Source organism: Miscanthus floridulus, chromosome 15, assembly GCF_019320115.1.
Source record: "Miscanthus floridulus cultivar M001 chromosome 15, ASM1932011v1, whole genome shotgun sequence".
NCBI classification, from domain to species: domain Eukaryota; kingdom Viridiplantae; phylum Streptophyta; class Magnoliopsida; order Poales; family Poaceae; genus Miscanthus; species Miscanthus floridulus.
Genome location: NC_089594.1, coordinates 23,584,036 through 23,599,964, shown reverse-complemented (window position 1 = coordinate 23,599,964; position 15,929 = coordinate 23,584,036). Strand labels below are relative to the sequence as shown.

Below are 15,929 nucleotides of genomic sequence, written 5' to 3'. Positions count from 1 at the left end.
TATCCGCCACTGTAAATCAAGCAAAGATCCTACTGATCCCAAACCAGCAGAAGAGTTTAGGCGCCACGCAGAACGTCCCTAAAGCAGCAACGTAAGACCTTGCCATTTCTTTGGCAGAATTTGAAAAGATGGTGTTCAGTTTCCACCTAAACGTCACACTTTACCGATAGAGGTATACTAACAATAAATTTGTCAAGATCCACATTACAACAATTTTCTGGTGCCAGAGTGCAGCACGTCTATAAAGATTTGTAAGGAACAATATATAGTAACATAATACGGCAAGGTACTGTGAAAGTTAGCATAAGCAATGATAGTATTTGTCACAACTGGGAATCTCATATCCTTTTGATACTGCTATAAACTGCTATGCTGGTATAAACTGGTAGCCAAGTGTTGGTTTACGCCTGAAAAAGGGGTATGAGAAGAATATTGTGTTAAATGCATGATTATACCCATTGAATCAAATTGATTAATAAAATATATAAAAATATAATGTGCAAAAAGAAATGGGGTATGAGAAGAATATTGATAATATCAATATTGTTGACAGAAAGCACAAACATAGCACTTCATATCATCAATAAAAAATATAAGCTAGTTCTAGGATTACTTCGTTTCGACCATTTTAATATAAACCAATTATGTAGATTTGCAGCATGCCACCAGTGTCATGAAAAAAAATCCCAATCCCAACACATAGTTACTTTGGTCAAAACTACATAAACGTAGAAATCACTAGTCAGAGTGTCAGACCCAGCAGTGTGTTAAACTAGCTAATACTTGATCACTGACAACCATTCATCCTGCCAAACTCACCCTGCCGAACTCAACTTGCTGCTACGGGTGAAGGAGGCCAACGAAGAGAGCTTGGGAAGGGCGGCAACAATATGGCATAGAGGGATACGGTGCATCAGTTGGATATAATGTGAGTAGGGCTGTGCCTCTGTGTTGAATACAGTTACCCAAATGTGAACGATTGTTTCAGGATAATGAGAAAAGGGGGCACTTGATAATTAGTTATTTTGGGATAACCGGTGGCTGGGCAGGCCATTGCACACATGAACCTTACACTAAACTAAGGCATCCACCTCTACTATGGTAGGCTGGTAGCACAAAACAGTAGTAGGTAATGAGACAAATGGGCAAAATCTCTATATGTAGGAAGCGCCTTACAACATCATACCGGAGTTGCTGCGGAGGTTGTAGGGGTGGAAGAGGGGAGGACGTGGCTGAAAGCCCCGTCGTCGGCGCCCTGGCGCCATGGCTGCTGCTCGCGGGAAGGAAGAGGGAAGAGGCGGCTAGGGCAAAGTAATTCTCCCGGCTCCCTTCAGGAAGCCGGAAACAATAATATGTTTCTGCTTAATTCCTCCAAATTGTCTTACAAAGATATATATATATATATATATATATATATATATAGCTATCCCTCTCATCTAACAATAGGAATTATCAATATGGTGCTAAATATGATAAATTGGGCCTTGAGCCCCTAATCCCTGCGCCCACATTAGCCACTAATGGGCCTGCGCCTGGTATAGGAGATGCCGGTCATAACATCTCGGACGACGCGGTGGGCAGCGGCGCGGTGGAGGAGATCGGCAGCGACGCGGAGGGCGGAGGGGCCGACATCGTTCCAGGCAACGCTGATACCAGGTTGATAGGACTAGTAGCCCTACCGGAGTTGCTGCGGAGGTTGTAGGGGTGGAAGAGGGGAGGACGTGGCTGGAAGCCCTGTCGTCGGCGCCCTGGTGCCATGGCTGCTGCTCGCGGGAAGGAAGAGGGAAGAGGCGGCTAGGGCAAAGTAATTCTCCCGGCTCCCTTCAGGAAGCCGGAAACAATAATATGTTTTTGCTTAATTCCTCCAAATTATCTTACAAAGATATATATATAGCTATCCCTCTCATCTAACAATAGGAATTATCAATATAGTGCTAAATATGATAAATTGGGCCTTGAGCCCCTAATCCCTGCGCCTACATTAGCCACTAATGGGCCTGCGCCTGGTATAGGAGATGCCGATCATAACAAGCATCTTATTAATTTTGCAACCATTCTGCATTCAGTAATAAAGGCAAGGGTGGAAAGCTCCCACACAAAGTGAGGTCTGGTGAAGGAAATATCTAGGAAAATGCAGTAATGCACATTATAAAGGCTTGTTTGGAAGATGGGTTATATAATGCTGCAGTATAATTGTATAAATGACGTAAATTTCAACTAATAGATATGAAAATAACATAATGTGACATTAAAAAAAGGAATGAAACAATTAATTGGTTGTGCGAATTGGATTTGCATACAAAACAAGGGCTTGCGAGTAGCATAAGAACTGGCGTGTAGGATTACAAATAAAGAGGGTATTGGCAAACTGAGCACAGCTCAGGTGGTTGGGTTTCTTGTGGTGGAACATGCCCATCCAGGTTAAAGTACACTTGAGCAGTGGCAGATTTTCAAGGAGGGGCCAATAGTTTTCAAGTTATCTCTGTGTATAAATCTCTAATACTTCCTAAGTACTAACCATAGACATCGTTAGGAAAATGCAATTGCTAGGGGGGGCACTTTGGCCTCTACATAGCTCCGTTACTGCACACAATTGCTCGCATTTTCCTAGATTTATTCCAAGATTTAATGGCCTTGTTTTTTTTACAACAAGATTTAACGGCCTTGTTCTTTCAGTGGTAGGCAACATACTCATTGACAGTGAGGCTCATGTCATGACTTTGTCAATCTCGAGACATAGGGGTATGGTGTGTATGCTTGCATTCATAGAGATGAGTGTACGTACATGTATGCATGCCTACGTTGTACTGTGATTTAAAAAATAATAAAGGTATTGGCAAATTCTAGTCCAAGATTGATGAACCATGTGTTGGTATAGAAAACAAGGGATGAAGGACTAGCCTCATTATTGATCTTGCTCTTCATATTCCACAAACCATCCATCAGCATCCCTTGCTCTTCTGAATAGTAGTCCTCGGTTCCTACAAGCACATAATGGAACAATCTTCTAGGTAGCCCAAAACAAAACAAGTAACTGTACGGAGAGACAGTGCAGAAAGAAAATAAACTAAATACACTTACATACCACAGATCACGATTGCAGCAGCTGAAGATATAGTGGATGAGGCTACTTGGTCCCGGTGCACGGCCATACAGGCTGCAATTATCAATTGCTGGTGTCAAACTGCCACTACTGAGGTGGTACTGTGCAAGATAGGGTTGTCTTGAACGCTTGTAGACAACATTGTCACCCTTGACTGTAGGCAGGATCTTAGAGGAGACACTTAGGTTCCTTTCTCCAAGACATAAGGTATTGCCTCCAATGTTGTCTACTGGGATAAACCTTTGCAGCACAAGGTCTGCGAGTTTGCAAACTAAAATTTGTGACACTAAAAGGTCATTGTGTCCAAGCACCAAGATCTCTGTGCCACATTGTACCAGACCATCAGGCTGGATGAATTTGCCTGTGGGGATTGTGGCAATCAACTTCGGTGGTTGTAGTTGAGGATCTGCACCGGCCCCATCCTGTTCGGGAGGGTCAATCTGGAAGACCTGGTGCATTTCATCTAATCTGGGAGTATACACTTCGCAAAAAATGTATAGCTTTCCCTGGAACGACAATGGTGAATAGATCAAAGGGCATTGCCAGCTTGACAGGGTCCATTGCCTATCCTGGGAGGTAGCATAGGCTACACGCGCTACGTCATGAAGCGCAAGCATGATGGTCATGGCTCCAGCTTTGAAGGAAACAGAAGCACAAACAAATCTTACAAGTCTTCTTATCCTGTGTAGTGTAGGGCCGTTGGGTAGCCAAGAGTCGACCTGTGGCTGTGGGAGGAGGGTCCCTAGGGGTGGGAGCTTAGTGATGTCGCCGGTGAAAGGGTGGAGAAGGCAAACGGTGCCTTCCTGGTCTGAGTTCCGCAGCAGAAGCAGGAGGCCATCAACTGAGTCAATGGCACAGTGATCCCCTAGGAGCAGGATCTGGACGCAGACCAAGGTCCCTGTGTCGAGGTTGAGGAAGTGGACATACCCATGCAGGTTGGGGTGGCCTGGGTACAGGTAGTGGCCCTCGGGAAGCAACATCCAGCGGCGCGGGTGGAAGCGCGGGTCAGTGACCCCGCGGCCACTCGGGGAGATGGTGCTGGACCGCCAGCTCGTGCAGACGGCTCGGAAGCGGACGTAGTCCAGAAAGTCACTGTCAAGCAGGCGCGACGCCACCATACGGATAAGATCTTCAGGCAGTGACGCCCAGCAAGATCCAGGGCCCAAGGTGCGGCGGCACTTCCATGTGCTGCCCCCAGCTGCCTGAGACGATGACATCTTGAGTGATTGCAGCTCTCGTTTGGCGATCTGATCCACCAAGACAACAGTCAGAACAGAAAAGATATAAGATTAAAATTCTTTGCATACACGACCTGAATACTGAATCAAGCCTCAAACATTGGTAACTGATAGTGGCAGAACTAGGATTTTAACATAGGGCAGTCCTATGCAATGTTTCACATGCAATTTTGTATAATCCATACTCAAAAAACGTTATACAAGTACAAATTTGCCAATTCAGTATAATCCATATTAAAAAAGCACCAGGTGTGGACTTTACAAGGTCTCAAAATGTATCAAGTTCAATTCTGAAACAGTACCCATAAAATGGCAACAGTATTTTCATTCTTCCTTAAAAGCAATAATCCATATTCCTAAAGAGCAATGCAATATTTCCAATACCTCGACTATCTAGCAGCAGTAACATAAAATGGAATTGTTAGGAATTGAACTAAATGCTTCAACTGTAAATGGCAGTGTCTAAGTAGCAGAAGTTTAAAATTGAACCTCACCACTTCATCAATGACTAGATGAGATGAGACCAAGAGCAGTGGAGAGCTGCGCGGCTCTTGCCTGACAACTGCAGACTGCAGTCCTGCAGAAGGGCTGTCGGGGCTTACGGCTGATCGAGGTAGTGAGGAGCCAAGGGGGTAGCGGCTGTCTGCCTAGCCGTGTGCTCGAGGCGCGGCAGCCGGAGACGCGTATCAACCAGCGGCGACGGATCTGTCTTGGACGGGAACCCTAGCAGGGTGTGACGGCGGATGGCGGGCGCCGGAAGGCGGTTACCGACTGGGAAATGGACCTTGGACTTGACGCAGGTGTGGATCCATTGGACAGACGGACCCTGAGCACGAGCCGGAGCTGGCGGTAGCGGCGGGCGCGGCGAGTGAGAAGGGGAGCAGAGCGGCCGAACAGTTGGGAGAGAGAGAGGGCCTGGCCTACTCTTTTCTTTTGAGTGCTCGGTATTTTTTGGCTGGTCGGTTTAGGCCGAATGCGGGATTTTTCCAGTTTCTGTACTTTTTCCTTTGTGAAAATGAATTGAATCCTGTAAAATTCCTATGTTCTAAATAGACTTTGTTTAGCATTCGGAGGGGAGGAATGTGCCGAGCAGTCTTCTCCGTGTCGCATTTTTCTATTGGGCCTTTTTTTTTCTTTGACTTAAGTGGAAGATTCGTTGTAATCTATATATCTAAATTTATATCTATATATATATATATATATATTGGCATATATATATCTCTATATACCAATATATATATATATATATATATATATATATATATGCCAATAATAAAACAGTGATAGTCCAGGGCGGGTGTCCGGATACGGACGGACGCGTCCTTATCCATCCGGATCCTGTGTTCATCCGCGTTTATAGAAAAAAAAAATCTCACTGCTCATTCCCCTTTCAGACCTGCGGCTCATCCTCATCCACTCGCGGACTCGCCCACGTCGCTCGTGTAGCTCTAGTCTGCGCGCCTCCACTTGCCGTCGGAACGGCCAGCGCTGTCCCTGGCGCCGGACGCTCGCCCGACCTGCTCGTCGGCGCCGCCAGACGCAAAGAGCCGCTCGTTGGTGCCGCCCTCGCCTGGGCCGCTCGCCGGCGCCACCCTGTAGGAGCCAGGCGTGTCCATGCCCGTGCTTGCGCCTCCTATCGCGGCTATGCTCCATCCACCTGCTGTGTTCCTGGCCGAGGTCCGCGCCGCCAACAAGCTCTGCAGCAAGCTCCGCACACTCCGTGGCCTCGAGCTCCACAACAACGAGCACCATTCGTCCAAGCAAATATATTTTAGAGAAATGTTGCAACTGGCTTCTAGCGGGCCGTGCCATCCCTCCTCCTCCTCCCTTCCTCCCTCCTGTCCCCACGCCCTCCATGCCACCGTAGATGATTGATACGACAGTAGCTTATGGCAAGGTAGGTAGTAACTGAGCCCTTCTCCTCCTTTCGTACACCTCTTGTGGATTTGGATATGAGGAATGCAACTGTGCCTAGGGTTTCAACGAGCTCTGTTGTTGTAAGCTTGTTTCTGTTGTTGTAGTAGCGTAACGCTTGTTTGATGTTGTTGCACACTTATTGTTGCAACGCTTGTTTGATGTTGTTGTAATAATATGTTCATGGTGTTTCAATTGCTTCAACCTATTTGTTGCAGTACTTTGTTCGGTGTTGTTGCAATAATATATTCATAGTGTTTCAACTGCTTCAACCTATTTGTTGCAATACTTTATTCGGTGTTGTTAATATGTTCATGGCGTTTCAACTGCCTCAACCTATTTGTTTCAGCAGTCTGTTTAGTGTTGTTGCAATAATATGTTCATGGCGTTTCAACTACTTCCACCTATTTGTTGCAGCAGTTTGTTCGGTGTTGTTGTAATAATATGTTTATGGTGTTTTTAGGTGTTTTTGTAACTATTTCATACATATATTTTAAATATTTTATTTGTCTTCAAACGTATGTTGTAATTATTGCGACCGGATGTTTCAAAACTGGATCAATTGTTGCAACTCACTTATCATCTTTGTACTATCTGCTCGACGCCAGGCGTGACATGGAGGCGTTTGGTGTTAGGCATAGGTGGTGGTGGTCCCCATGAGTCCCTTGTGCTTGCGGACCGATATAATTCTCCTCGATGTCAAGCGTGGCATAGAGGCGTTGGGTGTCACGCATGGTCCCCACGAGCCCCATGTGTTTGTGGACCGGTGCAGGGCTAGCAGGCGCGAGATGGGTGGCAGAGGCGCGAGCGTGCAAGCGCAGCAGTGTGAGTGCGCGTGCAAGCGCATCAGTGTGGATGCGGGTACAAGAAACATGAAAAAAAAAAATATAGATACTCCTACGTCCCAAAATAAGTGTCGTTCTCGCTTCCCGAGAAACGACTGTCGGCAATTATATATTAAAATATATAAATATTTATGCTAAGTAATTAGTATCATCGAAAAGATCTTTCAGTCTAGTTTTTTAACAAATTTATTTAAAAATATTAATATTGCACGTATTTTCTACAAATCGAGTCAAACTCATGGCACGAAAATTTAAAACATCACTCATTTTTGGACGGAGGGAGTAAATAACAACGAGAGCAGAGAGGAACTAAGGCCTTGTTTAGTTGCCAAGCTTTGGATGTGCAAAGTTGGCAAAATGTAATGTAGCGCCACGGTAGCATTTCGTTTGTATTTGGTAATAATTGTCCAACCGTTGACTAATTAGGCTCAAAATGTTCGTCTCGCAAAGTACAACCAAATTGTGCAATTAGTTTTTAATTTCGTATACTTTTAGTATTCCATGCATGTACCGCAAGTTTGATGTGACGGGAAATCTTCTTTTTACATAGTGACAAAGTTAGGAGTTTGGGATGAACTAAACGAGGGATAACTCAATCGATTGATTGGACTAGGCGGGCAGCAGGCACCGGCGTCCAGACGCATTAGCCTTGTTTAGCCCTTGTTTAGTTCACGAAAACTTTTTTCAAAAAGTGCTACAGTAGCCATCACATTAAATCTTGCGATACATGTATGGAGCATTAAATGTAGACGAAAAAAACTAATTGCACAGTTTGGTTGAAAATTGCGAGACGAACGTTTTGAGCCTAATTAGTCTATGATTGAATACTAATTGTCAAATAACAACGAAAGTGCTACAGTAGCCAAATTTCCACCTTTCACCCAACTAAACGAGGGCTTAGTTCCCCTCTAAAATGAAAAAGTGCAAAGATTCCCCATCATGTCACCGTCACATCAAATCTTTAGACACATGCATGGAGTATTAAATGTAGGTAAAAAAATAACTAATTACACAGTTTGCTTGTATTTTGCGAGACGAATCTTTTGAGCCTAATTAGTCAATGTTTAAACAATAATTGACAAATACAAACAAAATGTTACAGTACTTCTAGCACCTCCCAAAAGTGGAACTAAACGAGGCCTAGTGCGCCGGACGTTCGGGCGCTATGACAACCGGTAATAAAAAGACGAAATTTCTGTGTACTTTTTTCCGTTCGGACGCTCAAGCTGGCTCATTACCAAACGAGCAGGCTTATTATAAAACGAGTCGAGCTTGAGCCGAGCCATTAATGAGCGAGTCGAGCGAGCTAGCGAGTTACGAGTTTTTGTTGTCCAGCCTTAGCTAGAGCATAAGGACACTTCCAATACAGAAACCATCATGGTTTTTATATATATTTATTGCCACGTGATTTTATGAGAAAAGAGAGCCAAAAACAAAGAAACCGAGTCTTATTTAGGCTCCGTTTAGATCCAAATTTTTTTAGATTTTGGCTACTGTAGCATTTTCGTTTGTATTTGGCAATTAGTGTCTAATTATGAACTAATTATGTTCAAAAGTTTCGTCTCGCGATTTCTCACCTAACTGTGCAATTAATTTTTTTTCGTCTATATTTAGTACTTCATGCATGCACCGCAAGATTCGATGCGACAGATACTGCGCAAAAAAATTTTAATCTAAACATGCCCTTAGACTCGACATCTTCACACATCACGAAGTCGCATGAAACTATCAGCCTGTTCGAGAGGCCGTATCGTATCGTGGATTATTTACTGCTGGCTGGTTTGGTGTGAGAGAAAAACGCTGTTTCCGAGCGAAAATTTACTATGGATTAGAGCAAGCGAACAGCCTGTATATCGCGCCGCGTTGGGAAGGAATTCATGGTTTCCATGGGCACCTGCAGATCCTGTGCGCCCGCGCGCGGACGCAGACCCACTCTCGCCGGCTCACCACGGCCAAGCGCGCCCGCCGCGAAGCCTCGCCGAGCCCGCCGCAGGACCTCGCGCGCCGCCACAGCTCGTGCGGCCGCCGCGGAGCCTCGCTTGCCGGCTCGCCGCAACGCAGCGACGACATCCTCGCGCGTCGCCGCGAAGCCCCGGTAGCCGGCTCGCCGCTGCTCAGCAGGTTCCCCGTGGGACCTCACGTGCCGCCGCAGGCCTCACTCGCCGGCTCGCGTGCTGTCGCGGAGCCTCGCTCACGCGGACCGCCGGTGGTACCTCGCGCGGCAGGCTCCTCGCTCCGGCCCCAAGCCTATCGCACCGCAAGGGCCGCTGCCGATGGCAACGGCAGCGGCAAGGATGCCATCGCGGCCGCCGGCCAGGCGCTGCCGCTCGCTGACCTGTGCGGCTGCGCTGCCCTACCGCGCATGGAAAGCACGCACAGATGGGTTGCTGCATCTAGCGGGCGGCGTGCGGGCTCCATGGCTCCTCCGGTGCCATCGAGACCAACTAGTACTCGTCCCAGGCTCCCGGCCGGTGGATGTACTCACTGCTGCAAGGAGAAAAGTACTGCGAGACTAAGGTGAGCCATGGAGCAGAGGATCTGGTGAACTCACTGTGATAGAAGGTGAATGATTGGGTAATTTTAATCTGGACTCAATTGTAGAAATATTGCATTGTGAAGCATAATTTCTTAGCACAAGGTCTTAAAATATAGAAACCATCTCTAGTTTCTGCACTGTTAGCGCCCTAGTATGGTTGGGTTCAATCTGTCGGAAGATTTCCTTGACGAAGTGGCGGTACCTGTAGTTCCAGCCAGTAGAGGACATATACATGTATTCTGTTATTTCTGTGAAAAAAGAAAACAAGAAAAAATTACTTGAGAAGACGATAACGCAGCGGCCGCCGCTACGGCCTTGCCGAAACAGCCTTTTTCTGGCCCAAGAACGGTCGCAGCCACGGGAGGACCACGTAGTTAGGCCTTGGAGGGTCCCGATGCGTACGTCATTAATTAATCCACCCAAACTGTTCTGTTGTACCTACTGGTTGTATGCTAACTGCCTGATTAAAATAATTAAAGGGTATTTCCTACGCTGCTATCCATTTAGTAAAAATGAACTTGAAATAAGATAGGTGATATCTTTTGAATGATTGTTTAGTCATATTTATTAAACGACATATTTGCTTTGTAGTGAATAAAATGATATAGTCGAGACATTTATGCCCCTTAAAACGTGTTGGCTAAAAGGTCAGATAAATTGTAAGATCATTTTAGCAACATAGCATGCAACATAACTTTATATCGTAGTTTATAGCTTAATCTTTGAATTTAGGGCTTATCATATTATTGATGCATGTGGTTTTACTGATTTGAAAATGGTTTTACCGAATTAAATGAGATTTTTTTTGAATGCATCAGAACTTTTTTATAGGCATACCCTATACTAAAATCCTAGGTCCGCCACCCCAGAGGCTATTCTTAGAAGGGCACGAGCTAGTCTCACCCCTCCGAGAAGAACCCTTGGACCACACTGACCAACTCCTCCGTTGATGGAGCAACCTCAGCAAGACCCTCTGTCAACCGAACCCAACCATCCAAGCAGCTGTAATAATCTTGGTTTTTCGAGAAGCCAAAAATCCAAACTTTTTATTTTTTTTCCTGCAATGTGTGAAGCATATAGTTGCTAGGTCAAGCTTGCATTCATATATAATTGTTTTTAGGAGTTTGTCGGAGTTCTTTAATTGGTTTAGGTTTTTTATCGAAGTGCACAAATCCATAGCAACCTCCTTTCAATCCTTGCGATTGCCTTTCATCTCCTTCTCATTCCTCTCGAATCTCCTCTGGAATTCTTTACAAAATTCCGTGAGTCTCAAAAGGAAAAAATATTTTTCTTTTCATTTCTCCCATCAAACTCTCTTCGAATCCATTTCAATTTCTTTGAATTCATCCAAGTTTCTAGGGGCATAAAAAGGGAGATTCCATTTTCCTTTTTTTTCTCCCTCCAACCCGCTTTGAATTCCTCCGAACTCTCTTTTGAATTCATGCAAAATTACCTTGAATCAATAAAACGTTTTTCCTTTTATTCTCCAAATCAGTTCACTCCTTCCTTCCTCTCTTCTCGGCCCACGCGGGTAGTAGCAGTAGCAAGCAGCCCAGCCTGACACACCTAGCGCCCTCGCCGCTCGCAGGCCATAATCGGCCCAGCCAAGCCACGACCCAACCCGCACGCGCGGTGCCCCGTTCCAGCCTGGCCTCCTTCGCAGCCACAGCCCCGCTGGCGCCACATCCCGCGCTCGCCTTGTCAGCGCCCTGAGTTGGCCCACGGACGTAGCCAACCCAGCACGTGACCTCGGCCTACTCCACTTCGCCTCCCCACATCACGACAGGCTAGCCTCGTCGCATCTTCTCCGTCGCTGACTCCTAGACCCCACCATGTCATCCCCTTCCCTCGCCTCTTCCTCTGCTTTTGCGATGGCAGAAAGCAGAGCACCAGCGCCAAGGGAGGGAATCCAGGCCAGCCACTCATCCTGGGCATCCACCCGTGTGCCACCAACCCCCCGCGCACTAGATGCGTGCCACGTCCATGATTTGTGGCCGCTCGCACCCTCCTCAGCTGTAGCAGTGCCCGCCTGCCACCATAAAGTTGCCATTGTAGCTCCGTCCCGCCTGCCACCAGTGCTCCTTTTGACCGGCCGCCACTCCAAACGGGAGCGCCAGGGCACCCGACGCCTCGCATCGCGACCCCAAACCGTAGCGCCGAGCCATTGATTGCCCTCCATGTACCCCCATCCCCATCTCCTACCATTCACAGTCGCCACGGCCATGCTCGGGCTACAAAAGCCCCAATCCAGTGCCCTAGGGCTTCCCCACTCCCCGTGCCGCCACTAGAGCCCTTCCACCTACCCTGCAATAAGCTAGAGTGAAGAAGGGAGAGAAAGGAGGAAGTGGAAGGAAGGAGCAGGAGAACCCGAGTTCGCCGGAGCCGAAGAGGACGTTGATCGTCTTCGTCGCCAATGCAGGTTTGCCGGCACTGCATCACTTTGCCACGGCATTGACTCTCGCTGAGCCGTTGCTTGCCACCCCGAGCCCCGTGGTGAGCTTCCACTGCCTTGCCCTATCCTCACCATCGTGTTCACGCCATGGCGCCGCAGCATTCCCCACACCAAGGGAATGCAAGGCCGATCCTTTACGGCCCCCACGACAGTACAACACCCTAGAGCACGACACACTCACACGCACCTCCATGAGACAAGGCACCGTCCCTATTCTAACCCCCTGGAACTGATAGTGTTAGGCGTTAGGGAGACCGACTCGGTGAGCTTCGTCTCACCTAGGAACAACCCGTCCTTCATTTGACCTAGGAGCGTCGGGCATGTTTGCCTCATCTGACTACCATGTTCCCATGCCGCCACCGCAGAGAGGTTGTGCCCGCTTTGTTCCCGCCACCATGAGTCGGTAGAGGTTCTGTCGATGGGGGATCTATGGGTAGTAGGATCTTGCAGAAGCCCATGCTCTACGAGCAATGCCAAATCAGCCTCTTGGGTAGTAGGCTTGGGGAATTGTTTCTGCATCTGCCTCATTGCGACGAACTCCGGATTCACAATCTCCTTCAGGGTTTGTTCCTCGTCAACAGCTTTACCCTTACCCTTGCTGCCCTTCTTCACCATTAATCGAATCCTAAGGGGGCGACGGAAGCAAAGAAGAAAGCTAAGGCTTTTTATGACACCGAAAGCAGAGAGCTAGGGTTTGTAGAAAAAGAAGCTAGGGATTGAGTGGATTGGGGAATTTTTCCGATGGCAAGAGCAAGTGAAGCAAACAGTAGCAAGACGGTTATTCTTATAAGGAGAAATTATGCGGCCCACGCGGCCCAGACGACGCGGTTACCAAGAATGTCCCTTCAACTTACCGGCAAATACTGTACGCGCCAGAAAGAAAGCAATGATCCGTTTAGAATATAACGGTTGGATGCTAGAGTCACCCGTTCACAAGGAAACAACACTGACAGAATAAATACAACAAGTCCGTTAGAACCTAGTGTACAGCCAAACAGAAGCAACGATCAAATAGAGAAAAAGAACTCGGATACACTGACGAACAACCCAGCCACCAACAGAAACAATGTTAGGGCATGTTTGGATTGCAGGAAATGTGAAGGAAAATCGCAGGAAGAAGAAAACGGAGGAAAAGAAGCTGGACTGAGTGTTTGGAATGGAGGAAATTCACTTTCCTTTCCTTTGGATTCCTGTAGCTGGATGCCGATTTCATAGGAAAGAAAACATCCACCATGTCCCCTTGTTTTCTTTTCCTTTACGATTACCAAGCGAACCAGTGCTTGCTGTCTCTACAACCTGATGACAGACCATGATTAGCAGAGGAATCGAGGAAAAGGATAATAACGCTAAAGTAGTACTACAGTAGATAGAAAAGACCGGGGTGCTCAATTGAACCACATCAACTAGAGTAGGAGGAAGGATAATATCTGGCATGTGGGCCATCCATGACGCTTCAACTTATTTGTAGCTTTTTTTTATAAAACGAAAGGAATTTTGTTTACTGTTATGCTTAGCCTAAGCCATTGAGTTTCTAGCAAAACTCTTAAATTCCTATGCTAGCCATGTTCCTTTGTTCCAAACGCCAATTTCTATAAATTCCTATGTTTTTCCAATCCTGTGTTTTCAACCTCTATTCCCTTCCTATTCCTGTGTTTTTCTCTGTTCCTCTATTTTGCATTCCTCCATTCCAAACATGCCCTTATTCTTTATTCCACTGGTCAAGAAGACATTGGGATTATAATAGAGTACAAGATCTGATGAATTCGACAAAGAAAGCAAAGAAAATCATTCAGCGCGGCAGCAAAGAAAACAGTAGAATTTGAGCTTACAACCCCTCCACCAAGATTCAATATTACAAAGCAAGATAAAACAACCTAAATGTGTTCGCTCCAAAGAAAGGACGCACATCCAAGATTGCTATAGGTGGCAGAGTGACGCATAGGTTCTCCAAGTTAAAAGCTCGATCTGCCTCAACAACCCGGCATCAACTCCCAACACGTGCTGATCTGCACTAGACTACACCAAAATGGCATAGCATAGAGCAAAACAAGGGCTGATCTTCACTGGACTGTCGAAGAACAACCCAAACCACGCGCCAATCATCACTGTAAGAAGAACAAGAAGGATGGAGGGCAGGCACTGGAAGATGAGGCAGCGCAACATGCACCACCTACATCACAAGCCCTACACCATTTGCCTCAATGCTCCTTATAGCTAAATACCACCCCGAGATTAGCCTGCTACTAATCCCAATCACAAGACCTACACCATTCACCAACAAGGATCAACAAAGAAAGAAAAACAAGCTCGGGGGCTGGTCAAGCTCGCAAAATACAATACCCATGGCTACAAAAGATGGAAAGAAACTACAAGTGATATGCAGCAAGGAGCATCAGGCCAACAGTGTTTATAGAATAACTCAGGTGCACATACACCAAGTCCATGAAGAAAAAAACTCTAAAAGGACAACCATATGAGCCACCAGAACTACAGTGAAAGGTCAGACGTGACTAGACCAGCACGAGGGAACAGTACATACCCAGGATAGCCGCAGTACAAGATAAAGCATATCCAAGAGAATATTCCACATCAACAGTACAACCCGTGAAGACGTATATTGAATCATTCAACAACCAGTACGACAACAAAGTACAGCAACCAGTTGCCAAGCAAACAACTCGGAACACAAGAAAGAACTTGTCACCAGAAAAGGGTCAAGCACCAGGACAAGACAGAACAAGAAAACTCATTTATTTCATTAATCATAAGGATGCAAGATTACACAGCTTACAAAGTCACAGTAGACCTACAAAAACAAACAGAGGGAATCTCTAAGTGTTATGACAAGGAGCCCCGTGGAATTCGACTACCACTGAAGACCACAAGTCACAAAATATAAAGCAGAGCCAAGGCCACAATAAAATCATCGTGGTAAAGAACACGAAGACCCTGGTCAATGCCTAACAGAATATAAATAACCCGGATACACTACAACTTCAAGAGACGTAGCAAATCCTGGGTTGTGGACAGGAAGACAACTCGTCAAAGCTTGAGACATCGTGGATGAGCACCCCGATTCAACGATCGACCAAACCCCAATAAATATTGAGATAATAGGAGTTCGGTGCAAACATTGACCGCCAAGAAGGTGGAGCGCACCACATCTGTCAACCTAGGACCGGCAACAGTGACAGCCCAAAGATTGAAAAGCAGATAGAGCAGGCATGGAAGCCACCTCACAAGGGCTCTTCTATCTGCTCCCTCAAACTTCTCAGGAAAATCTCCCTGAGGGATTAGTCTGCTACTAATCCCTTACACAAGAACTCTTCTAACTGCTAAAGCAAGTGCTATCAAGCAAGCATAAGCCCACCAGCATATCCATGAATGAGGAAGAACCAGAAAATTTTCCTACTCAAGGCAAACAACAGATCACCAAGGAGGTATTTATAGCCATTAGAAGGACACGAAAGGCCAAGGATCACGAGAAAGAAAAGAAGGAAGAAACAAAAGGGCAAAACAACAAAAGAAGCAAACAGTGTCAAAAAGCAAGATTCTTGGCAACTATACAACATGTGAAGCACAAGAGAACATACACCCATGGATATATAGAATCTACCCGTGATCACACAAACAGACACTAAAAGACAATCCAAGACCCTTCAATCGGCTTCTTTACAAAAAAGAACCCGGTGAAGGCTCAGGGGCTACAAGTACCCACCATGGAAAAAACATATTTTCGAATTCTTGACCCTCTAGCTTTTTGTACCAAAAAATAAGAGGCTCGGGGGCTACACTCAATGAGTGCAATTTTGATAAAATTGCACTCTCTGCGATCAGGAAA

The 15,929-nt window shown here is 46.3% G+C and overlaps 1 protein-coding gene across 3 annotated transcripts; it reads right to left on the bottom strand.

Annotated features, from left to right (window-relative positions):
- Positions 1 to 59: 59 nt before the first annotated feature.
- LOC136508261 (uncharacterized) lies at positions 60 to 5,254 on the bottom strand. Of its 3 annotated transcripts, none has more exons than XM_066502911.1 (4): positions 4,836 to 5,254; positions 3,082 to 4,350; positions 2,902 to 2,981; positions 60 to 407 (listed from the first exon to the last, which is right to left on the bottom strand). In XM_066502911.1, the coding sequence occupies exons 2-3, from the start codon at positions 4,318 to 4,320 to the stop codon at positions 2,943 to 2,945; spliced, it is 1,278 nt and encodes a 425-aa protein (XP_066359008.1). In that variant the 5' UTR covers positions 4,321 to 4,350; positions 4,836 to 5,254; the 3' UTR covers positions 60 to 407; positions 2,902 to 2,942. The 3 variants fall into 3 exon arrangements, with proteins under 3 accessions (XP_066359008.1, XP_066359007.1, XP_066359009.1); XM_066502910.1 differs by having other exon boundaries at positions 61 to 407; positions 3,086 to 4,350; positions 4,831 to 5,254; XM_066502912.1 differs by having other exon boundaries at positions 61 to 407; positions 3,086 to 4,350; positions 4,836 to 4,986.
- Between the last annotated feature and the right edge of the window lie 10,675 nt (positions 5,255 to 15,929).